This window comes from Pygocentrus nattereri, chromosome 13 (assembly GCF_015220715.1).
Source record: "Pygocentrus nattereri isolate fPygNat1 chromosome 13, fPygNat1.pri, whole genome shotgun sequence".
NCBI lineage: Eukaryota > Metazoa > Chordata > Actinopteri > Characiformes > Serrasalmidae > Pygocentrus > Pygocentrus nattereri.
In genome coordinates, this window is record NC_051223.1 from 25,378,654 (window position 1) to 25,403,828 (window position 25,175).

General features: G+C 38.3%; 1 protein-coding gene across 2 annotated transcripts; it reads right to left on the bottom strand.

Annotated features, from left to right (window-relative positions):
- Positions 1 to 349: 349 nt before the first annotated feature.
- kif5bb (kinesin family member 5B, b) lies at positions 350 to 22,234 on the bottom strand. Of its 2 annotated transcripts, none has more exons than XM_017703686.2 (26): positions 21,773 to 22,234; positions 12,834 to 12,921; positions 12,495 to 12,568; positions 12,237 to 12,341; positions 11,731 to 11,779; positions 11,367 to 11,422; positions 11,191 to 11,278; positions 10,353 to 10,477; positions 10,098 to 10,202; positions 9,777 to 9,922; positions 9,488 to 9,636; positions 8,241 to 8,431; positions 8,039 to 8,107; positions 7,681 to 7,887; positions 7,163 to 7,306; positions 6,807 to 6,992; positions 6,498 to 6,615; positions 6,263 to 6,318; positions 5,818 to 5,927; positions 5,609 to 5,710; positions 4,640 to 4,700; positions 4,166 to 4,237; positions 3,848 to 3,952; positions 3,410 to 3,626; positions 3,114 to 3,250; positions 350 to 3,017 (listed from the first exon to the last, which is right to left on the bottom strand). In XM_017703686.2, exons 1-25 carry the CDS (start codon positions 21,896 to 21,898, stop codon positions 3,123 to 3,125), a joined length of 2,877 nt encoding a protein of 958 aa, XP_017559175.1. In that variant the 5' UTR covers positions 21,899 to 22,234; the 3' UTR covers positions 350 to 3,017; positions 3,114 to 3,122. The 2 variants fall into 2 exon arrangements, with proteins under 2 accessions (XP_017559175.1, XP_017559167.1); XM_017703678.2 differs by having other exon boundaries at positions 6,807 to 6,995.
- Between the last annotated feature and the right edge of the window lie 2,941 nt (positions 22,235 to 25,175).

Consider the following 25,175-nt stretch of genomic DNA (forward strand, 5'->3'; position numbering starts at 1 on the left):
GGAGCAGGATTCCTTACATTTACATAGCAACTGAAACCAAATTGTAACCAAAAGCAAAGAACATTATTGCTGTTTGGTATCTAATCAAGTGCTCAGCGTGTTGTTTTGTAGACATTTTCAAATGCATGACTGAAGGACACTGATCATGTTTTAGCATGCAAAACAAAATCAATGAATCATAAGTGCTTGAACGAGTGATTTAAAGAGACAAGCAAGCGGAAAAGGGGGCCCTACAAAGACTACAACCCAGGCATTATTAGCTACACAATACTGTAAAGAGCTCTCAAACTAATTCTACTACTATTTAAAAAATTCTACTTCTATTAAAAAAAAACAAAACACTAAAACATGTTTTATACCATTAAATTTTATTTGCGTTTCATGTCAAGGGGTGAAAACTTGGCCTACAGTAAGCATTTGGAAGAAATATACACAGCATTTCAGTCCAGTCTATAATTACGCATACATTAGAGAGCTGACTGTATACACACCAAGTTCCCTCACCATTCTAATACATACCGTAACTGTCATTTAAACCGAAAATCTGTCCCCATCACATCCAAAACAGACACCAACAGTTTTCAAAATGAATGGCTTCTGCAGGTGAATCTATTCAAAATAACAATTCAATAAGGAAGAATTCATTTAGTCAATTTGACATGCGAGATACTTGTATTGAGATCATAATCTGTGGTGTTCGACTGAGATGGAACATTTAAAGTGCTTTTAAAATACATACAAAAACCAAACAAAGTAGTTTAAAAGGCCAGTCAAGTTTTTTTGTTTGTTGACTTAGTTTACCCATTGATTCACTTCAGTATTGTGTAACCTGCATTATGCCTGATCAATATTGCACGCATAAGGTTATTACTTTTTTTTCAAAGGTATTAAGCCATCACAAGCTACAACTGCTGAAATTTACACAGGACAACTAACAGGTGAAAATTTCACCAAAACGGAAATCAATGGTAGTGGTAAAGGAGGCCCAAAAAAAAAAAAAAACTAAACAAAAACACACAAGATGTAGAAAATATCAACAAGAAATAAAATTCCCATGTCTATATTAAAACATAAATAAATAAAAACATCCACCTGCAAACACAATATAATGAAAACATGGCAAAGAACTATTAAATAGACCCCTCCCTAAATTCAGCTAGGCCCTTGCCTGACAAAAGGCAGCAATGACAGTCTGAGTCTCAGAAACAGACAAAATCAGAAAGATGAAATCCCAATGGTCACATCTATCCAGCGAAGTGCAACCACAAAGGCAACAGCAGTGTGTATTTATTAATTGCCTTTGATTTTTTATTTATTTATTTATTTTTTTTAGGTGTGAACCAAGCACAACTGCTATATTTAACATTCAATCAAACTCAGACTGACTTCATAAACACTCATAAGCCAGCGTAAACACTATACATATACATGTCAAAACTGTTTGCACACACAATTTTAGTATCACAGTGAATGACTGGAGTTATCACTGCTTAAACACTTGTTTTGTACCTGCAAACATTTTGTGGCTAATGATTTTAATAAAGCATGCCCAATGCCCATGAGGAGAAATGCTGATTATATGGGTCTGTCACCATATATTAACTGGCCATAATCCACGACGAAGAATTTTAAAAAATGTTCAATGTCCCAACATCATGTAGCTTTTAAACATGGCCCATCAGCTGGACTAGAGCTTAGCCTAACGAAGGTTCTATGTATAGTTTCTACAGCCACACCATAATACGGAACAGTTAAGCTAAAACCAAAAACATCATGAATCTCTGAATTGATGAACTAAACTATGACATGCAGAGAGCCTGGCTACTACAACTGGACATAAAACGCCCCAACACTGCTTCCTCATTGGGGAATTCCATTAAAAATGCATCAGGAGGTACGCCATTTTCAATTCAATTACAGTTGAAATGCATTTTTAATTGACCTACATTATATTAAAACCATCCGGTCAAACTACTGGAAGCATATAGGGCAGTACACCAAATCATTAGTGATCAGTTCATGAGTAGTGACCGATTAAATGACATGCACTTCAGCTGGGAAGGGAGCAGCAATATTGAGAACCTCAGCCTTTCATCATCTACAAAAACAGCAAAATCTATATTTGAACAGGTGACGTTCCATTAACACAAAGACTGAGCGTTTACATACATTTCTCTATGCTGATATCACTATCAGTAATGATGCACATTAACCATTATGCTTTTGTACAGTGCTTTAAAATATACCTGTGGAGTGTCTACAATGAGCAGCTTTGTGTCCTTTTACAACGTTCACTTTTGTTTCTACTTTCTTCATTCCTTTTTGTCCATAATTGTTTGTAACAACACTTTCTACCATACGAAAGCCCCAATGCTTAATAACTTATTCCAATAAACAAAAACAAGTTCTCTGTTTATTTACAGTTAGACTGTAGTGTTTAACATATCCATTCAAGTGATTTGGTTTAATGGAAACTATTCAGTGGAAGCAAGAGAGAACAAGACCACTCTCTCCAAAACAATCAAAAACAAATGGTGGATAGCATAGATAAATAAGGCTAGGAGGATGCATTAACTAGGATTTATCTTTAGTTTATTTTTTATTTTTTCATTCATTTCTGCCTATTTTTTTTATTCCTTTTGTAAATGTTGAAGATACATTCAACTTGGCACAGTGAGGGACTAAAATGGTAGGACACGAATAGAAACCTACTGCGTTTAAGAGTGAAGCTACATGCTACTTGCATAGCAAGACTGCACTCTGTTTTTTTTTGTCTTATTAGTGCTTTTTGTGTTTAAAAGGTGAGATGGTTCACTAACTATATGAGTGGCGAGGACAACTGTACAGCCCAGGTAGGGATATTTCCATACATACATACATATATATATTTATATACTTATATTCAAATATATATAATTGTAGGTGGTAGGTCTGCTGAACTGTCCAGTGTTGGTGGGGCAGTTCAAGTCTTCTGGATGTTATCAACTTCATTTAGAGAACTTAACAGACTTCAAAACCTATATAACAGAAACAAAAAAGCAGGTTAAAAAAAATAAAATTAAAACTGTCAACTAAAGAGTATTCAGGCAAATTCCAAATATCAAACAACTTACTTTCTTCTTTCACTGCTTGGCTCCTCCTCCACGGATGCCCACTGTCTGGTTGTTCTGGAAGAGTCCCGCTCCAGAGCGGTTAATGTTTGGGTGGGTGGGGGAAGCAACTGGGGGCTGGCCTGGTCTGATTGGTTTGGCTATAACAAAGAAAAATAAGAGTTAGGTCAGAAATACCTGATCTGTCAGGTAAATCTGACAAAGAAATGTATCACCTCCCAAAGGCTATATTTAAAAAAATAAAATAATGAAAAAAAAACAAAATAAAAAGTAAGCTCTGCGTGCACGTGTGTGCATACCGATCTGTGCGGAGTGTCCTCTGCGGGCCATGTTCTTGGCTCTAACGGCCTCTTTGATGCGGTCCACCTCTTGCTGGTAGCGTTTACGGTCACGTGCTGCGTTCTCTTTGGCCTCTTTCAGGGCTGACTCCAGGGCCTTCACACGTTCAGCTGTCGCACGCAGACGCTTCTCCAGCTTAGGCAGCTCGCAGCGTAGATCTGCGTTATCACGCACAAGCTTGAGAACGAGAAAGAGAGCGCACGAGAGAGATTTTTTTTAGTTGAAATTATTATTCTAATTTAAAGATTACAATATTAAATAAAATAGTTATATTTAAAAAAAAAAAAAAGTGGTGCTAGATACAGAGTGGGCTTTCAAAGAAAGAGCTATCCCACTCCCTGTTCCTTTTATTTTCCATCAGCCCTGCACAGGTTGTAACTGAGTATGTATGTGTATACCTGTTTGTGGACTTTAGTGAGCTGTTCTAGGTTGTTCTCTAGGAAAGAGATCTTCTGTTTCTGAGCTGCGCTGCCTCCAGTGTCATCCGAGTCCATCTCAGCACTCTGCAAGAAAATATTTCATTTGCATGCAAACTTCATTCATATTTTTATACACAAATACGTAGCAGATTTCTAGCCACAAGTACTAGAAAAAAAAACCCTGATCAAACAAAAAAAAAAAAAACTGAATGATCAATCAAAATATTCAGATGATCAGATCATCTTTAAAATAAATGATGATCCTATAAACAAACAAGGTGGTTATTTTTTATCTACCTTCTTGACTCGGGTTGCCAGGTCTTGCACAAACAGTTTCCGCAGGTTATGGAGAGTCTGCAGCTCCTTAGCCTGGAGAGAACCGAGAAGAGTATACAGTGAGCAGCAGAGATGTCACATTATGAAAGTCCAAGTCAAGTCTAAAGTCTGGCTGTGAACTTCAGTTCATTTGACTTAAGCACTGCACATTAGTCAGATTGTAAAAAGGGTCTATTATTTCTTTGACAGGCAAAGACACACACAAAAAAAAAAAAATCAGAAATAAAAAGGTTGTATTAATTTACTGAGTTAAGATTGACAGTTTAATTCTTTTTGCTCATGACTGAAATGTCATTCTTTAACTACAATGTCAAGTAATAATCCAGTCAAGGAAAATATGTCATATGTTCAGTCAAGTGCACGAACTCGAGCCCCCATCTATGACACATGCGCATTTATTTTAAATAATTTTTTTTTTTTTTTAAAGTTACTCACCACTGTTTCCTCCAGACCTTTGAGATCTTGTCTGGCCTGTTCCCTTCTGTCCTGCATAACCCTAGTATCACACAAACAGCCAAAGCAGATATTAAAGACTGCATTCCAAAATGCAGACCACAATTCTCAGCAGTGATGGGCAATATGACCTTTCTGTGCATATCACAGATATTGTATCAGTACTTGAAGATGCTGACCAAGTCCATATTTTGTTAAAGAGAGAATAATTGGCCCTGACTAATTAGTACAGCACAGAAACACTGAATAAAAGACATTGTATTGTAGTTTTTGATTAGTACTTTTTTTTTTTTTTTTTAAACCTGGCATTGCTGGTGAATTTGGTCTTAAACCTCAGAAAAACTAAATGTGAAATGTCGTGTGTCACGGATATGTCTTCACAATGATGTATTTTTGTCATATCACCCTTGGTCTGTTTAGTTTTCAATACATTTTAGTATGTTAAAGAACGGATACTCAGTTAACATGTGGAAGAAAAATATGTTGCATAAAATAGCAGAGGGAAATCAGCAGGTGTTTGTGTTGGGCGACTAACAGGCTTCCTCTACAGTTGAGCTAACGGGCTAAAATCAGCGCTAACCAGCATAACAGTTGATGCTGACGCTGATCTTACAGTTGGGCAATGTGCCAATATGTTAATTTGTCATAGAAATACGTTTTCACCATTTCTGGACCTAGCTAGGATTAGCTGGAGTAGTTGGCTCAGTTCTCAGTCATGTCTTTAGTAACAAGCTCACGATAAGACACTCATGTTTCCTAATACAAGAAGAAAACCTGACACATTGTACAGTCCTGTTTTCTAAATCTTTCTGAACTAGAACATGAACCTGTATAGTGATTTCAGTACTTTAAAACTGCCACTTTGAACAGCTAACTGAGAACTCGAGTACCCAAGCACATCCTGACTAGAGACCCGGATCAGACATCTGAGTATGTGTGATAGACGCATACGTGAGCTCATGAAGCTTCCGGCTCTTGTCCTGGTCCGTAGCTTTTAGCTTCTCATGTTCCACCCTGAGACGCTCCTGCTCCAACATGATCTTCTGATTCAAACTGTGTACATACAGAGATAAAGACAGAGAGACAAGTGATGAGAGCCAGTACTCATTGAGGATTTGTACAGCTATATTATTAACTTGGTAGGACACTGTGGGTCATACTCCTGTAATTCAGTGATGAGTTTCTCCTTGGTCTCCAGTTCATCTCTCAGGCTGCTGAGCTGTTTCTGATGAGCCTCCCTGTGATTCTGGATCTGCTGCTCCACTGCTGCCTAAACACACACACATGCCCGCAAACTGAATATAAATCTTTCAATACGTAAATCACTGCGCTGTGATCCAAATTTGTTTCCTCAAAATATTACCACATTACAAGATTACAATGCCCATATATACAGAGCTAAACAAATTCAAGCTGTATTATTAACACCAGGAAGAAAATAAAAGTGGCCGTAAAGGGAAAGAGCGGCCTTACAGGGTGCTTAACTTAATGTGATTGTAAGTGTTATGTTTATTTGGTCCACCTCATAGTTATAAGTACTCTGGAATAAATAATGCATATTAAAACCATGGTAAGTAGTTGCTACTAATGTTATGAAAAGCATACCTTGACCTCATTGGCTGTCTGAATCTCATTCTCTTTCTCCATAGCATGAACTTTCTCTGCAAAAGATTATTAACAAAATAGTCAACAGCATGCAAACACTTTAACAGGCAAAGGTCAAAGCACTACATTAAAAAAACAAACAAACCAAATAACTGCTTTCTAAAATAATTACCTTTTCTCTAATATTGAACCGCGTAAGTGCAATGTAGATTATTTATAATGTGTGCATACATACCCTGAGCACTGATTTTGACCAGCTCTTCATTGAGTGAGTCTACATTTTCCTCCAGCTGCCTCTTCTTCTGTTCTACGTTCTGAAGGTACTCCGTTAGGGACTTAATCTTAGCCTCATGCTACAGGGACAGAGGGGAAAAAAAAAGCACATTAACAAAGCATTTTCTAAAAAATATAACCTTCAGAGTTAACACCACAAGCTACACTGTTCCTAAGTGATATTCTTCACAAATAAGTGTGTTACTGGCTGAAACATATTAGTAAGTAATTAGTAATAAGTTTATCAGGCCATATAACGCATGCCAGTTACCTGAGAGATGCGTAACTGGCAAGCAGCCAGCTCCTTCTCATTCTCGTCCATCTTTTTGTTACTATCAGCCTGAGCCATCTCCAACTGCTTACTGCGCTTCACCAAGGTCTTGACCTCTGACTTCATCTTACTGATGTAGAGCCTAGCCACAGTGAACTCCTCATCAATCAGTCCACTGCCTTCATGCTGCTGAGAAAGAGACCAAGAGAAAGAGGGGAAAGAACAGTGTTTGGTCAGTGTGGGAAACACAACTGAAAGCAATATAGCGAGAAAGTTTAAATCTAATTGTTTCACCACCAACATTCTGTAAATATGTTGCACTGACAGCTACACCATGACGGCCACACGGTCTTTACCTTGATGTCATTGCTACCCACAGCAATACCAATCTCTGCCAAGTCCTTTAGCAGTGATGACATCATCTCAGTCACCCTCTTCTTTTGGTGATTGGTCATTTCCTTCAGCTTCTGCAGCTCAGAATCTAAAGAAGCCAGAATGCTCTGGGAAGAAAAAAAACCCAAAAAAAACAAAAGGGACAAAATTCAGCTCCAGACACCAAGAACACACTGTGATGCATTTGAACTCAAAATTTTTTTACAAAAATAAAAACACAGCAATTATTGCATACTTCCTAATTGCATCACCCAGGCCAAGAGCAGAATCTCCACTTTAGGGGAGGAGATTCTTTAAATCTAGGCAGTACTTGAACCCTAGTGTTTCCCTGCTTAGCCACAAATATTTTACATTGATAATGTGTCACATCTGTTTTGTACCTCCAAACAAACAAACAAAAAATTTTATATTTTATATTTATATATATATATATATATATATATATATATATATATATATATAAAAATTAACACCTTCATACCGATTTCTGACTGAGTTCATCACTGAGGGACTCAAAGTCCTTTGTCTTGTCTTCCACTTCCTGACTCTTCTGGTCATAGTTGACAGCAAGCTCCTCCAGTGCCTGCAGCACTTCTTTCACCTCCTCCTTAGACGCTTCATTCTCCATCTGCAGACGTGTCAGCTCTGCCTGCAGGTTGTCGTGGTCCCTCCGTGACGAGGCCAAGAGCTTCCAGGCACAAACACATTGGTTAACATAATGTATACAGACATTTACATACTGTTCATTCCACAGGTTGTTAGAATTCTACTGAAACAAAGCTAAAAAGCATCTAGATCAGACACAGACATAACATGAAAGGCCCAGCAGCGGCTCTCACCTCTTCCTGGTCCAGCATCTGCTGCTTGAGTTTCTCAGCCAGCTGAGACTGCTGATTTATCTCGTCATCCTACAGAGATGAAGAAAGACAGAAGAGAGAAGCAAGAAAGAGACATATTAAATGAATGTGAAGTGAAAGACAGAACAAAGAATTAAATTCATAATGCACACTTATTTCATATCAAACTTGAGCACTGACTCACTTTGTCATCCAGCTGTTTGTAGAGTTTGGCTAGCTCGGCCTCGCACTTGTCTCTCTCAGTGTCGGTCAGACGCATTCCAGGGATGTTGGGAGTGGAGGCCATCTTATCGTTATTCACCGTGTTATCCAGGGCCAATACCTCAGCATTCACCTTCTCCTTATCATACTGCTCTTCAGTTGGCACAGTCTCACCTAGAACCAATACAAACACACGTTTTACAGCCAAGGAAGATAAAATAATTTTTAGTGGTGTCAAAGTTACACAATAACTTATTACTGACACTTTATATAAAAAAACAACAACAAACAACATTTTCCTAATTTGACCATCAACAGTTCCACCCTGAAGCCCAGCTCTTCGTGTGCTGTTGCTGACACATCAGCTGTAGCTATCTTGTTCAAATACAGCTATTAAATGGCAAGTTTCATTGATGGCTCCAGATAAAAAAATTGGCTCCAGCTCTATCCATAAATTTATTTATTAGCAATGTGTCCAAAGGATCATTTACAAGCAAAACAGCGTTGACACCACAGTATCAGTAATATTACATTTGTACATTTATGGTATTTGGCTGACGCTCTTGTCCAGAGCGACTTACATTTTGATGATTTTACACAGGGAGGCGAAGGCAGTGTTAGGAGTCTTGCCCAAAGACTCTTATTGGTATAGTGCAGGGTGGTTTACCTAGGCAGGGGATTGAACCCCATTCTACAGTGTAGAAGGCAGAGGTGTTACCCACTACACCAACCAACCACTCATCACTAATCACAACATCACAACCACTAATATCAGTAACGTTAGTACCGGAGGGCATCTTCAGCAGATTAGGCTGGACAGCAACAGCAACAAGAAAAGCTACCATTTCCCTCAAAACCAGAATAACATAGCGGTAGTGAGAAGGCTTTAATCACAGAGGAGTCCATGGAGATGGTGATGAAAAAAAGGAAACTTTGATCACCTTATTATATTAAGATTGCGTTCATGTGATTTTCATGTTCCGATTGAACACTTAAAGGCAATATTTTAATGAAGCTTTCCTATGGCAAAGTACACTGTTTCTTCTGTCTGAAGGATCAAATTAGATCAAGACAAAAGTGATTAATCGGGATTAACTACACAAACTAATGTGATTCCTCGTGAATGACTATTTTAGTTATATGACAGCCTAATAATTTCATACTGTGTTCTGAAGTAGTGATTTCTAACTATAGCATCATTTAACTATTTGAAGTGGTGCATGTTTTTACCATTCCTCCAACGATTGAGTTCATTCTCCAGCCAAGTGATTGTGTTTCGGAGCGTCTTGTTCTTCTCTTTCTCCTTCTCATATTTCTTCTTCCACTGTTCTGCTGTCAACTCCACATTCACACACACTGTGTTCTTGATGGTCTTTGCCCTGAGGACAGCATAGTGCACACATACACAATTTCACTTATGGATATAAGTTTCATTATAGACACTCATAAAATATGGAACCTTGAAATATAATAACGTCAATAAAAATGAATCAGTGAGGCCTTGTCAGTGTGACCTCACCTCTGTCCAAACATGAGCGTAGATTTGGTCTCAGCCTCATTGAAAGAGGAGGGGGAGCAGCAGATGACGATGGTGGTTCTGCAGTTTCCACCCAGAGAGTCCTGAAGGATCCTAGTCATCTTGCTGTCTCTGTATGGAACATACGTCTAAGAGACGAGAGAAATTCATACACTATTATAGATGAAACATTACAACAATGGACAAAGGATGTAACTAATTAACCATTACACACTATATTGCTTTGGTGGCTTGTCCTTTGACAGTGATCCTTTTGATAAGCAACCACGAACATACGCACACATACGTGTGTAATAAACATACCGTTCCTTCAGCCAATGCAGAGATGACGTTGCCCAGTGCAGAGAGGGACTTGTTAATGTTTTTGGCTTCATCCAACACAGCTCCTTCAGCTCCAGTCTTACTGACCTACAAATCCACACACAAACCGTGTATGGAGAACCACAGCATTATCACCACAAGGAAGAGCCCATGAGAAAAGACAGAAAGCAAGACAGAAAGAAACCAAAAAAGACAATTAATTACATGAAAGATGAGAGGAATGAAGAACAGCTTTACCTTTTCACTACCAGCCAGGTCAACTAGATAGAGCTTCCCACTCAGTTTCTGCTCCGTTTGCGTGTTCTCCTGCTTCACGTTAATCAGGAAGATACTATGACTCCTGGAGCTGTGCTCATTCATGTCTGCCACAAACACACAAGAAAAAAAGACATTACATAAAGTATTTTGCTAAAGATCTCCTTTGCTAAAATTAAACTGAATTTAGATCAATTGGCTAAAATTTGTGAAAAACCATCACATCACTGCAGGAATAACCCGATTTTTCTTTGTCTATTTTTAGTATATTTCTGCCCAAGGCTAGTTAGTCTTAGGCAATTCCACCTCTTGCATGACTTATTAACCTTGGAGTTGGGAGGGCTAATGTGTTTTCACTGTGACACTTCAGCTGCATCTTCTCCCAAGGACAATGTCTAAAAAACAATACTGCTCAGCTGTGACCTAACAGACACCGTAAACTGTCATCTTGTTCTCCGTCAGCTTGAGGTTACATAAATTGCTCAAGGAGATGCAGGCAGTATCAGGAGGAAGAGCAATGCTGCTGACAACAATGGGACTAACCTCATCAACCATAAGTCAAAAGTCTCCAGTGACCACAACAAAGACAATCTGTCTTATTTTTAAGTTAACCAGAATTTTAGCTCAAGGACATTCAGTAGTCAGCTTTTTGATGTGACTTTTCTATACCACCCTAAGCTTTGGGAAACACCCAAGAGCACCAGTGCTTAATCCTGTAATCTAAACACAAATGTAATCTAGACATGTGAATATAATGATAAGGAATACATTGCGTATATGACGTGTACATTATGTACACAAAATGTTTGCAAAGGCTTACTTGTAACAGCCACATGTCTGTTGGATTTGCCCTCATCAATAGTGTCCATTACCTCCTCAGGGCTACAAACAAAGCGCTCAGTGCAACCCTGCAAAAAGAGAGCAAACAAAAGAGTGAGCTCCATTCTGAACACAATTAACCAACATATAAAATTATCTTTAGCTGTAGATGTTCACCTTGACATATGGGACCCTGTTCTTGTCTTCATGCACAGACAGGTTAGTCTTGGACACTGCAAAAGAGAGGCAGATTTATTAAATTAACTTATTAATACTTCAAATATCCAAAATACATATGCAGGATTTATGCGTATTAGAATATGAAATTAAGCATATACATTTTCTTAATGATAAAGTTGGCAAAATGTGTCTGAGGCCCCAGTTAGACAAATTAATCCAACAAAAGAAAAAAATTTGACACTGAACATTTTACTGGTGTATGACAGTGTATTCATTAAAAAAGGCAACACTTAATACAAAGTAGTTACTAAACTATATATATATATATATATATATATATATATATATATATCACACTTACCATCCAGCAAGTCTCTGATTTTATCCAGATAAATCTCAAAATATGAAACCTGTCAATGAAAACCAACTCTGTTAGCATAAGAGCCCTTCACCACTACTCAGAAAGGACACTACAAACAAACAAACAAACAAACAAATAAATAAAGACTGTGATACAAACACAAACTCCCTTTAATTGCTTGCTACATTTCATGGCACATAATTATCTGCAAATGTGTACACAATTCAGTGGATTACATTAAAAGGTTCTGGGCCAGAAGGATAATTTGATTGAGTGTGAATATTATCATTAAAATAAAGTCTATCTCTTAGGAATAATTTTAATAACACAGAGCAAACACAAAGCAAACACAATGCAGGCTTTAAAGGCAGATTCTCCACTGGTTATTGTTCAAAACCTAACCATAGACTTAGGAATACGGTTACTTATTTGAGACCTTTCGGAAACAGTAAACCTCGCAATGAATTGGAAATGGAAACACAGTAATGTCCAGTGTTCATTTATACCTTGATATGGAACTCCAAGTTTTCATCCATAGAGTAAATGTAGTTAAATATGTCCTGTACAATTCGTGGAATGATTCCCATTCCATCTGAATCATGTAGATTACCCTGGGAAAATAAACAATAAGAGAATATCAAGCTTAAATACACAATATGCACAAATCTACTATAACACTTAAGCTTGTTTTACTACTGTATATTACCAAATTAGTTTATGTACTGCATCAAAGCATTAGCAAAACTGCCAACAGAGTATCTCACCTCCATAGTATGTGTTTTTCCAGAAGAGGTCTGCCCGTAGGCAAATATTGTACCATTATACCCCTCAAGCACATCTGCAGAAGGTGGAAAAAATGACAATTGAAAAATGTCCAACACAATCAGAACTGCTGTTAAGGTAAACATTTGAAATGACATGCCTTTTTCACTTACTACTAATAATAAATAAATGAGTACGGAAAATAAATAAACAAGTTATCAAATATTTAAGAATTCAGTTGTACATCATGCTACACATTACACTGTCGTCTCTCAGTTCAATACTGTTACACCGCAGTGCCCTCCAGTGGTGAATGATCTCCTTGTATGTTGACACCTTACCTTTAACTATCTTTTGAGCACAGGCATTATACACTTGCTCCTGTGTTGTATTGGACTGGAAAACGCGGTCAAAAACATACGGCTTCCCCTAGAAGACACACATAGATCAAGAGTAAAAGGTTACTTTATCATCACACTGGCATGCAGCACATTAATGAATACTGTTTTTCCCACCACAGTAAATGGCTAACATCAATCACAATTGTATGCAACAGTAGTTAGAATAACTGTTAACCTCCTACACCACATTTAATATGGCCTTCTACATTTGAAAAGACAACGAGATGCCATATAAATAGCACGAAGAGATGTTTTACTAAGCTAGAACTTCTGTAGCTACACTTTCCACAGGTACAAAATTAACTATAAGGGAAATAACATGAGAATTACAAAGAAGGATCTGAAAGTAAGTCAAGTCACAAACAGCACAAAGCATTTTTGAAAAAGCAGTCACAGAGATCTAATAGGACTAGGAATGTGTGTTTGGTACCTTTTACAATGACACTACACTAACAATTGCAATATAAAAGACTAGATGGTAAAAGTGTGTGTGTAAGAAATCATTCATCAGCTGGGCTACATACATCAATTTAACAAACTGACACCTTGGCCTATATCTGGAAAAAATGTTGGCAGGTTTAGGGTTGCAAAATTCTGGGAATTTTCAAAGTTGGGAAATTTACCATGGGAATTAATGGGTAGTTATGGGAATTAACGGGAATATTCGAAGCTGAAGGTGAGAAACTTGCATATAGTTGGTAAAAAATATACTGAAGCATGATCTTATTAAATATGATACCAAAACAGTTGAAGTTGCGTTCTTTTGATTGTTTTTTTATTGTTCAATGAAAGAATTAAGCATTTATAAAGTTCTGCTTGCAACTGTGTGTTAGTTATTATTTGTATTGTTATGCCTTCATGTCTGCTGTTGACAAAAAACGGTACATTGATAATAGTGTATGATATAGTTCCTTTAAATTATCCAATCTTTCCTATTAATTCCAATAAATTCCCAAAGTTCCCAAAATTTCCATGGAAAGTTTACATTTTGGAATATTTCCAAAGTTCCCAAGCTAAAGTTCCCATGGAAAGTTTTTTTACTGGAAGTTTTTTTATTTATCAGAAATTTTCCATCCCTTTGCAACCATAGGCAGGTTATAATTACTGAGTAGCATATATTGTAGTATAACAGTAGGCCCTATATAAGCACACAGATAAACATTACCTTTAACAGTATATACACCGCAAACAAATTATAGTCTAAATAGTCACTGGTCATTCCAACTCTGCAGTGACTGACTGTTTGTGCTCATTTCTACCAGGTATTTACCCCAAAATCACTAAAATGGCTGCCTTTTTTTTTTAAAGGAAAACGCTGGATGTTACTGTGTCAAACATCTAGAGACCTGCCTCAAATCTTCAAAACAAAGTTGTTTTAAACCAGATTTTTCCTCAAATTGTTGTTCTTACAATTTGTCAGATTTCCAACCTCACCACAGTACTCCGTCTACTCTTATAAAGTTATTAAAATGGTATACGGCTGCACGTACAATATCATTTCTGGCATTACTAAATCTAAGTGCTGCATTTGACAATGCTTGTAGAGAGGCTAGAATTAGGTTACTTTCTCATCAATGGTACCTAGGATTCTGGTAAGATTGCTATGGAATACAGAATTCCCCAGGATCAATTTTCAGTCCTATGTTCTATTTTTACATGCTACCTTTAAGCCAAATTAGGGCTGGGCGATAAAACGATAACAATAATTATCGCGATATAACTTTTCCCTCTGTAGAGCGATAAGAAAGGTTCAATAAATGTTCGATATAATAGACCACTGTCACACTTCCATGCTCAGCAAAAGCCCAGCAAAAGCCCTGGTGGCGTTTTCTACTGCAAGTAAAGCGACACTACTCTGCTGCCACCAGGAGAGGGCGCACTTCCGAGTTTTGACATTATTAGATAGGGAGGGGGTGAGGAGTAAAAAGGGTCACCAAATATACTTTAGCTGAAACGTGGAGTTACATATTCCCTGTTGAGTGGAGCGACCAGCGATCTGCTCTCCTGTGCCCAAATGTGAGTGATAAGTGCCATAAGTTTGTATCAGCTGTGCTGATTTATAGTGAACTCACCTCTTTCTATACATCCTAACAAGCTTTAACAGCATTAAATCACAATCCTCACAACTACAGCACCTTAATACAAAGTAGTCGTATTTAAGCATTAGTGCATTCCCAAGAAACGAAAGTGAAAGAAAGAAGTGGGTTCATGTGAGTTACAGCCCTGATTTAAACAAAAGTAAACAATTTATAAGGGATAGCTGAGCATTCGTCACCAGACAGCTAAAAATAATCTGTTTTCTTTCTTAAATTATGACTATTACAAATACTGCAGCCAAGCTTTTCCAGCTGGTAAAAACAGCTCACCAGACACTCTCCCACTCTCCCATGACAGATTTGTGAAATGTCCCACTGTTTGGTGAGTGTTTGTCGTGTTCTGACCATAAAGAATAGTTTAAAACAGCAATTAATCACCCAGGAGCACAAATTAGCTTTCAAACTTTAAAGAAATAATGATTTGACATTTATCACGATATGTATCGAATCAACCAATATGAATTTTGTTTATCATGATAACATTTACGGTTATTACGGCTCTAAGCCAAATCCAACAAAACAAGAACACAGATATACCTGGCTCTTTCACCAGATGCTTACAGTTCAACAGACTCACTGCATCAAAGCACAGAACACATAAAGTCACTGGATGAGACAACATAAGCGCATGTCTTGTTCTCAGTTCTAAAGTCGAAGACTGAAATTTCTGTGTTCTAACAGACTCAAATCTCACTTTCACTAGCCATATCAAAGCAGTCACCACAGCCCTATTATCATCCTTAAAATGTAGCCAGAATAAAAGGATCTAGATCTAGAGGAAATCCATGCTTTTATCTTCAGCACTGTACTGTAATGGTCTCTTAACTGTATTTCCTAAAAAAAAACAAACAAACAAAAAAAAAAAAAACAGACCACTAAAGAGCTACAGGTCACCCAAAACGCTGCTGAGGACAGAGCATATTACAACCCCAATTCCAATGAGGTTGGGACGTTGTGTAAAACAAATAAAAACAGAATACGATGATTTGCAAATCCTTTTGAACCTATATTCAATTGAATACACTACAAAGACAAGATATTTAATGTTCAAACAGATCAACTTTATTGCTTTTTTGCAAATATTCACTCGTTTTGAATTTGATGCCTGCAACACGTTCCAACTGATTGAGTCAGTTAGACCAAGAATATATCACTGACATATTTAGAAAGTTTATAAGAATATAAACTTAGTAAGCCTCTTCTATTCATGGGTACAGGATGGCTAGTAGAGCTCTCAGTCCAAACTAAACATGGTGAAAACAGCATTGGGCTATTATGACACACACAACAGGAACAAGCTCCCAGCAGATCTCAGACGATTCCCAGTTGTAATCATTTTTAAATTCAGCTTAAACATCATTGTACCAATAACTGAGGTCATGACTTTCACTCTATTTTTGCTGCAATTTTTTAGCATTGGACTTTTAATTTGTATTTATTTTTTACTTGTCATTTCTATTCATTTTTATAGTTTTTAATTTAATTGCAATAATACCAAATACTTATAGACTTTGTCCTTATTTTCCTTTTTAGGTTTTTATGCTGCTTTTAGGTTTGTAAAGCACTTTGAATTGCCTTTGTGTATAAAATGTGCTATATGAATACACCAGCCTTGCCTCACTGGCCACACCCAATAATGTCACAGCAGTTTCACGGTTACTAAAGCAGGGGTCTTGACATCCTGTACTAAAGGTAATTCTGAATTCACCAGAATATTGAGGGTTTTCCTATTCAAACACATCTGATTCAGCTCATCAATTAATTATCAGATTAAGAATTTGTGTCTGAGCAGGGAAATCACCAAACTGAACTGGACTCTGGTCCTCTAGGACTGGAGTATGAAACCCATGAAATAAAGTGTACAAGTTAGCAGCTACTCAGTGCTCTGTTAGGGCTGCCTGGTTCTCTCCTTTAATCTTTTTCCAATACAGAATGATACCAGGTACCCTGTCTGCACCATATCTGCAAAGAGAATCTAGGCCAAAGCATATCTGAGAGATAAACAGATAAGCGCAATGAACCTCTCCAACTTTACAACAACAAATGGACAGGATTTTTTGACTAAAAGATATGACAGGTGGGGAGAGACACTTTGTCCAAACATTTGACAATTCCGCTACTTTAAGGTGCACCCACAGTTGATATAGGTGTCATTTGTGCACACACAGCTTGTATAAGCCCCACAAAAAAGCACTGACCGGCAGAATGGGACACTCTGGAACAGCTGCACACGAGCCTAAACATCCAACATCAGTACCTGACCTCACTAGCGCTCTCATATATGAATGCAATCAAATCCACACTGCAAATGTTTCAACATCTAGTGTAAAACTTCCCAAAAGAGCTGAGGCTGTACCCTTGATTGGATAAGCAGATGCATACAATATACAACCCACTGCCGAGTCTCATTATAATCTTATTCTCACACTGCTGTTGCAGCTAATTGGAGTCAGTGGGAGTTTGTGATGCAAGTAAATTAGATTTTACTCTGCACCAGCACATGTTCTGAAACTCAGTTGGGATCCTTGGGTTTATTTATGGGCTTATGCAAAAAGCAAAGGCAAGAGGGTTCAAATTACAAGTTTATGATTCTAACTAAGAAAAGCGTGAGAAACACCGGGCCTGCTCTGTCATGGCTACTACATACAGGGCTGTATTCAAAATATGAATATACATACACATTTTTAAACAGGGCATCTAAGCATCAAAGTCGACATCTATAACATACAACATATTACAAATAAGCTCTAATATTTATGATTTGTTATACTTTTTATTATTTGCATAATAGGCTGTATTGGAGAATGCAGATTCCAAAACAGTTGTTGTTACTATGCTGTATGTGATCTGTGGCACATGTTAGAGAATATGTTGTTGTTCACTGATGTTACAGCCACAGACTGTCCTACACATGCATAGGTGCCTACATACTGACTACTGCCTCACAGGCTCCTGACTTTGTGATTAAAATTGCAGAAAGGTTCAGTTCTTTGACTCTCTGTGCTGTGAACAGAACCTCAGAGTGAACCACACATATACTAGTTTTTAGAAGCTCCCTTGGCATTATTTATGTATTCATTACTGTTGTTAATTTTTAAGTAGGCTATTTATTTCTGAGGTACACATTAGAAGGCCAACATTTGTGTGTTAATGAACTAAGCTATAATTCATTTTTACATGACCATGATTCAAAATTTAACAGGCTGCTTTTGTTACTGATCCTTTAAGACCATCCTAATGAGCTCTGTTCTGATTGGCTGACTGGTTTTTCACATCATTTAAAAAGCAGTCTGGGCTAAAACGTTCCTTCTAACTTCAGCATGAACAGGTGGGGCTAAAACACTGAGGCTGAATAGGCCTCATGTCATATACTGAAATGTGTTATTTTCATGACATCACAGAAACACCAGATTCAAAACAGACAATATTACAATGTTAACATTTTAAATATCAGTACAATGTTAACATTTTAAATATCACAATAAACGTCTCTATACAAGAATAGAAGTGATGAAAACAAGGTTTTTCATGATATGGGATTCAACAAAACACCATTATCATTTCTCCAACACCTACTTACTAATTCATTGTTACTGCAGGTTTCATAACATTAAGTAAACACTGAGAAAAATTTCTGTACATATGGTGTGTTTTGTCACTATAACATCTTGTGCCGCTTGCACCGTGACATATATTATATTGTGAAGTTGCTGCCGAGACCCTGCCCTAAGAACCACGTACTACAAGTTCACTACTTATGTGATCCAAACTGGTTGAAATTCAGTCAAGATAAAGGCATCCATCTCTAGGCGATGTTTATGACTGCATGACCACCTCTACCTGCCACTGCTGGAAGCAAATGGGAGACACATACGCCTCATTACCCAAAGCTGTGCTGGCAGGGGCCTGATGCTGACTGGCTACAGCTGGACAATCAACCATGTTTGGCCACCTACCAGTTGCCTCTCCAATTAACACACACACACACACACACACACACAGTTAGACTGCTGGGAAACAAAAGGGTGGGTGTTGGCATAACCGTCTACGACAGAAGGTCTGGTACTTACACAGCAGAAACAGGACGAGCAGATATAAAACTGATAAGCTCTGAAACAATAAATAGCCTACAGCTGTAAAAAGAGGCATATATTCTTAGGAAACTCTCATGGTTTTGTGTAGTACATATGATTGGTGTGGCACAGCGTACTTGAAGCTCTCTTTGGTCTGCATATTACACAGATCAAAGAATTTTCCATCAGTGTTGGTTGATGAGAACGGAAAGCTGACTGTGTTCTTGACCTGGGAAAATGCCTCTCCTTAACCCAGTCATAAGGGGGGCCTCCTATAAATTTTAGAGTTGGAAGTGATGTGGGCCGAGTTTCCCAAAAGCATAAAGATGATTTTTAAATGGCATCAAGCATCACATTGAACACACTCTCTAGCAGTTAAGATCACTGTAGCACTATGATGTTTTTGGGAAACTGGGCCTTGATGCTTGGCATTAGGTTTGAGCAATTATCAGCAGAAAATGCTGGATTAGATTCAAAGAAAAAATATTCAGAATTTACATAAAGCTAAGCACATCAAGTCATTAAGTAGTTAAGCATTACACTACAGTTACAAGTCATTTGTCTTACTAGTCTACTCATTTTGCACATTTCTGGAAAGAATTAAACTGAATTATAAGTTGTATTTACCAAAATTGTATGTATTTCTAGTATGAGGCCAATAAGACATGCTTTACAAGTCAGTAAAACTCTATTATAAAATAGATTATAAATATATTAATAAAATCTGACAAAAGTTGGTCTGGAGTAGTTGAATGGGCCTCCTCAAATAACACCCACCCCAACCAACCCCACCCTGTCCATTCAACAATATCAGACCACATGGACTATTTAAAAAAAACAACCTGAGATGTCTGAGTCAACACTAAACAAGACAAGTCATGCTGGTTTATGTAAGAATATCTCCAACACTACTCCTGCACACATTCTTTTGGGGCATTCATCATAAAGTTTACACACAATGTAAAGAGTAACAAGTACTTTCAAATTATGTCACAAACTGAAAAAAAAAACGGAGATACGGCATTGACGGATTCCGACAACAGTGATATCTTCCTGTAGTGATCAGCTTCCAACACAAAACAACAGCATCTTATTCCTCTGTGAATTGAATACCTTAATTAGCTGGAGTGTGCTAGATATGACTATGGGCTGTAAACAAAGTCCTGAAGTACAACTGTTGATTAAGATCATCATAACATTACAATGACTTCAAAATCCATAGTTTTGTTTTTTTTTCCCCACACATCTTATGTAACCCCAAATATCGCCCAATTATTCATTATTGGAATCACTACATAGCAGGTCAAGAAACTGTAAACCTACACATCTCATAGGACTTCAGACACACCTCATCAGAAAAAGAAGACAGAAAAGTTAGTGGTCAGTACAGCCACTTTAACTCATCATCAGATCAGACAAAAGTGCAACAGATGCAGCACAAACAATGACAAGAAAATCATCTAGTTTGATTTTTAGACATACCAAATGACATTTAACAGAGAACTGGTCGCCAAAAACATTACAGGACCAAAGACACAAGTTTACAACTTCAGCGTCTTTTATTAGACGATCTGATTGAGAGAGCGATAACTGCAATGCTCCTATATAATATAGTTTGACAAACTATATACACATATATAAAGTCATGTTTCTGATTTTGCCTTTGTTCAGCTCGCCATGTGTGATTAAAGTAGGCCAAGTCATCATGATAGGCAAGCCGCAGCTGTGATGCTGTGCCAACTGCCTTAGCCGGAAGAACAAAATACTAAATGTAGAGATCGTTAAACGTTAACTTTATATATATATATATATATATATATATATATATATATATATATATATATATATATATATATATATATATATATATATGAATTTCTCATGAAGCTCGAACAAATCAGATTTTCGTGGAGTCGTGTGGAGGTTTACAATAAAAACTACCCAACACGAATGACTGAGTGAACCGGACAGACTATTTGCGGCTAGTTGTTTGGCTAACGGGCTGTTTTATCATGATCATCTGTTCAACTAAAATAAGCATTACAAGAACAAAAACATGCATAACAAAAAAGGACCAAGTGACCTTAGTCAGCTAGGTTAGCATTAAACCATCTGGCCAGCGGCATTACCAGCTAGCGTTTACTCAGCGTGTACTTCAACTGATCGCCTTTCGCCAAATCCTTTACAAAAGGCCGAAAGATGATGATGATGATGATCATCATCATGATGATGCTACATAACAACCAAACACAGAGAAAGCAAGTTAGCCAGCCGGCCAGCCGGGCTCGAAGCCAGCTAGCGGCGGGGTTAGCACGCAGTCTAGCTACTGATAAAGATAATAAGTGTTGCCGTTCAGCTAACATTACCACTCTTCACTCTAACACTGTGCAGTGCGTGGACACAATTCAAGGTGACAGTCGACATACCTAATTTAATACGACAGAAATGTCCAAACCTCGCCAGCTATGAATTAAGCCAGTCGAGCAGCAGGCGATTAGCTAGTACAGCGCTAACGGGTGTCAGCTATGCAGCCAACGTTACTCAGTGCCTGGAGCGGCCCGTAATCTTCCAACACAACACAGGCAAGCTAAAGCTAGGAACTCCGCTACGGCTAACAGCTAAGCTAGTATGGCTAACGCTAGCCGAGGCTATCAGCGGGCTGGGCAGCGCTGCTCAGCTGTTATTTACGCAGACAAAGGGCCGCACTTACCCCGATAACTACACTGTCGTCTCCTTGAAATTTGGGGATATATTTATCACCCCTCAGATGCTCCGAGCCGTTTAGTGGCCTAAATCGGCACATCACTTTGATGGTGCACTCCGCCGGGTCCGCCATCTTCTCCCCGAGTCTCCGGGCCGGGGGAGTCGGGCTGGGATCTGCTGCTGCTGCTGCTGAGCGGAGAGAGAGACAGACGGACGGAGGGAGGGAGGGACAGAAAGGGAGGAGGGAGGCCGCACCCCTCGACGCTGCTTCGGCTTGTTTCACAATGGAGCGAGTTTCTCAGATGGGAACGGTTCCTCCGACGTGTCACTCAGTGTCTCCCTGATGCGGAGGCCATAGCGGGGGACCCGTGACCGCTCACTCTCTCTCTCTGTGTTTCTCTCTATCTTTTCCTCTCTGTCCTTCTCCCTCCGTCCCGCTCCGCTTCTCGGCGGATCGCCGGTGATGGTCGTTGACGTCACCGTCGCGTTCTTGTTGCCTGCGACTTAGCAACAACAAAACGGACTCTCCCCAAATGAACGCGCCCGCTGGAATTAAACCGATGTGTTAACCTTATAGAGTAAAAACAACAAAGCACTAATTCATACAAAGCAATCAAACTTTCTAACGTACCGAGTACTACTTTAGAATAAGAGTAGCCTTATAAGAGGTTTATGAATGGTTTGAGTTTATTAAGGGTTATTAACGAGGCCATAAACACCTTATGATCATTAATAAGCAACACGTAAATAAAAAGGCAACAGTGACCTGTTGTTTGCCTGATAGTGATCAGTCAGCATTAAACTGTCAGCTTCATCGTATATAATGACTTTGAAAGTGTTTATGACCTATTAACCGTCAACAAACTCCCGCCCAATTAAAATAAAATCTAGATGGTTAAATAATAAATAAAAAAATAGATGGTTAAGATGTAAAGAAGTCATTCAGATTAGTTTGGTGTGAAATGATCTGTTCTAGGGTAACAGAGGTAATTGTTCACAGTGGTGATAGGAACCAGACGTCTATAATGCCTCTAAAAGCTGCCACACAAAAGGCAGCAAGGTGAGGACTACACTGCCTCAGACATTGGTTTCAGACAAAGTTTTGACCTTAAATGTTCTTTTTAAAAATCTGTTCTTTGAAGAAAGGTACAAGCAGGGCATTGTGAGGCGAAATACCATCCAAAGAAAGCTTTCAGATTTACCTCTATTTTAGCATTATCCACACCACATCTAAAAACAGAACACCCCTTTAATAAAAGATACTTAAAGATAGACTTGACAACATCAACGTGAATAAGCTCACGATAGCTGTAATGTTAATGGCTAAGGCACAAACTATAAAAAAATGTTATTTTTGGCTGTAACCGCCATGTCAAAAAGTGACCACCACTGTAATAAATGGTTAGTTTACCCTCAAATTATGGGGATGAGCTCATTCAGATGTCCTCATCACTGTGGAATTTGAAGAAGCCTACTTTCACTAAACTCAAGTGCTGGGTGAACACAGCCTACACATGATGGCAAACCAAGCCAAAAACTGCCCACATGAGCAGAGCCAAACCAAAAAGACGCAGCTGCCAGGTTACTGCTACAAACCAATTATAAAGTGGATTATTTCAGAGATCCATTGTAACTTTAGCTGCATTGTTTTTCTCAGCTGCTTAAACACAGCTGTAGGACTACATTTGCCCATTACCCATGAAAAACCCATAATAGTATCATTTACCCATATCAATAATTCACCCGGGAAGTCGCACAGTCATCACTCAAAATCGGTCCATTGTGGAGCTGTTCAGAACAGACGCCCATATTTGCTGATCTTAAGTCTAGGAACTGGGCAAACTGCTCCTTCTGTATGTGATGAAACCAAGAAACCTGTTCTACTGTTCCTTTACAGAGATCCACATTTTGTGTTGTGAATGTGCTGCAGGAGACTGTAGGGCTCATACCAGAGCTATGATTGTACAGCAAATGCTTCAAAAGTACAAAAGGTTGTAAAGGAGCAATCTGCAGTTTGTTAAAGTACACTTTTTATTTACCACTTTGAATAGGTAATACTTTGATTTGATGTGTGTTGTGCTGGTTTGAGTGGATCAGATACAGCAGTGCTGCTGGAGTTTTTAAACAGCTCAATGTCACTGCTGGACTGAGACTAGTCCACCAACCAAAAATATCCAGCCAACAGCCTCCTGAAGGACTAGAGGATGATTAACACAAACTGTGCGGCAATAGATGAGCTGACTTTGCATCAACAAAGTGGACCAACAAGGTAGGAGTGTGTAATAGAGTGAAGAGTGAGCAGATACAGTGTCTAAAAACTCCAGCAGCACTGCTATGTTTGATATATATATGTATATATATATACCCCACCACATCAGAGCGGACCCAAATAATTCCTGCTCTGTGGTCCTTAAAAACAGGATAAAAGTGGACTAACAAGTTATGCAGAGGACCAGAGGGACCACAGTCTGTAATTGTAGAACTACAAAGTGCACCTATACAAGAAGGTGAACCTAATGAAGTTGCCAGTCAGTGTGTATATGTGCATATTCAGTCTACTGCAGTTTAGCCCCACCCATTCATGTCAAAGATATAAATAATGTTTCAACCCAGTCTGTTTACTGAATGAGGCACACTACCACACAGAAAGAACAGATGTCATTTACATATATCAGCCTTAAAAAGCACAGGATTTAAAAAATGGTCATGTACAAATGAATTATGACTGTTTTGGTGCATAAAACCAAAAAACTGTAAAACGTGGATCTCGAGAAAAACCAATTACAAGAAAAATATTGGTGAATGTGTAAGTGCAGGCTCATACAGTCACTGACCCATACTGACCCAAAAATTCACTCTATTAAAAATGCAGCCTAATTAATATTCTGCCCCCGTTTGATTGGGTGGTCTTATGGGACAGATGGGCCACCTAGACTTACCTGTGGCTATTATCCTTGGTCACACTTTAATGAGAGAACCCAGATAGCAAAGTATCGTTGAATCAACATTAATATCACAGCATTTAATCTGTATTGGTTGATGACCTAGAATCAACTACAAATCAACACTGATTCAACAGTTCTGCGCTGAGCTGGACAACGGTCAGTCAACATTACTTTGTGGTCAAGAAAGTGGTTTGCTTCGCAGTAACGAAAATGAAAAATGAATCCACTCTTTACACAGCTTTGCTCTCAGACACCAATTCTTTGATGGAATTAAATTTGTGCAATGACCATTTAGACAGTGTTTAAGTTTGTATATCACAAGCCCTGCAATACATGCTTTTTTGTCCAGAAATTGCTATTGTGGTGTTTCTAACCACAAAAGATGACCACAGGCCATGATGACAGCTTGTGGGCACTGATGCAGTAATGTAACTGATGAAGAAACCTACTCACTCAAAGCGGCAT

Coding starts and splice junctions, on each gene's coding strand:
- kif5bb (XM_017703678.2), bottom strand. CDS start 21,898: ATGGCGGACCCGGCGGAGTGCACCATCAAAGTGATGTGCCGATTTAGG. Junction 12,342..12,494: donor GAAAAACACATACTATGGAG/GTGAGATACTCT, acceptor TTATTTTCCCAG/GGTAATCTACATGATTCAGA. Junction 6,616..6,806: donor GCCAGTTACGCATCTCTCAG/GTAACTGGCATG, acceptor CTGTCCCTGTAG/CATGAGGCTAAGATTAAGTC.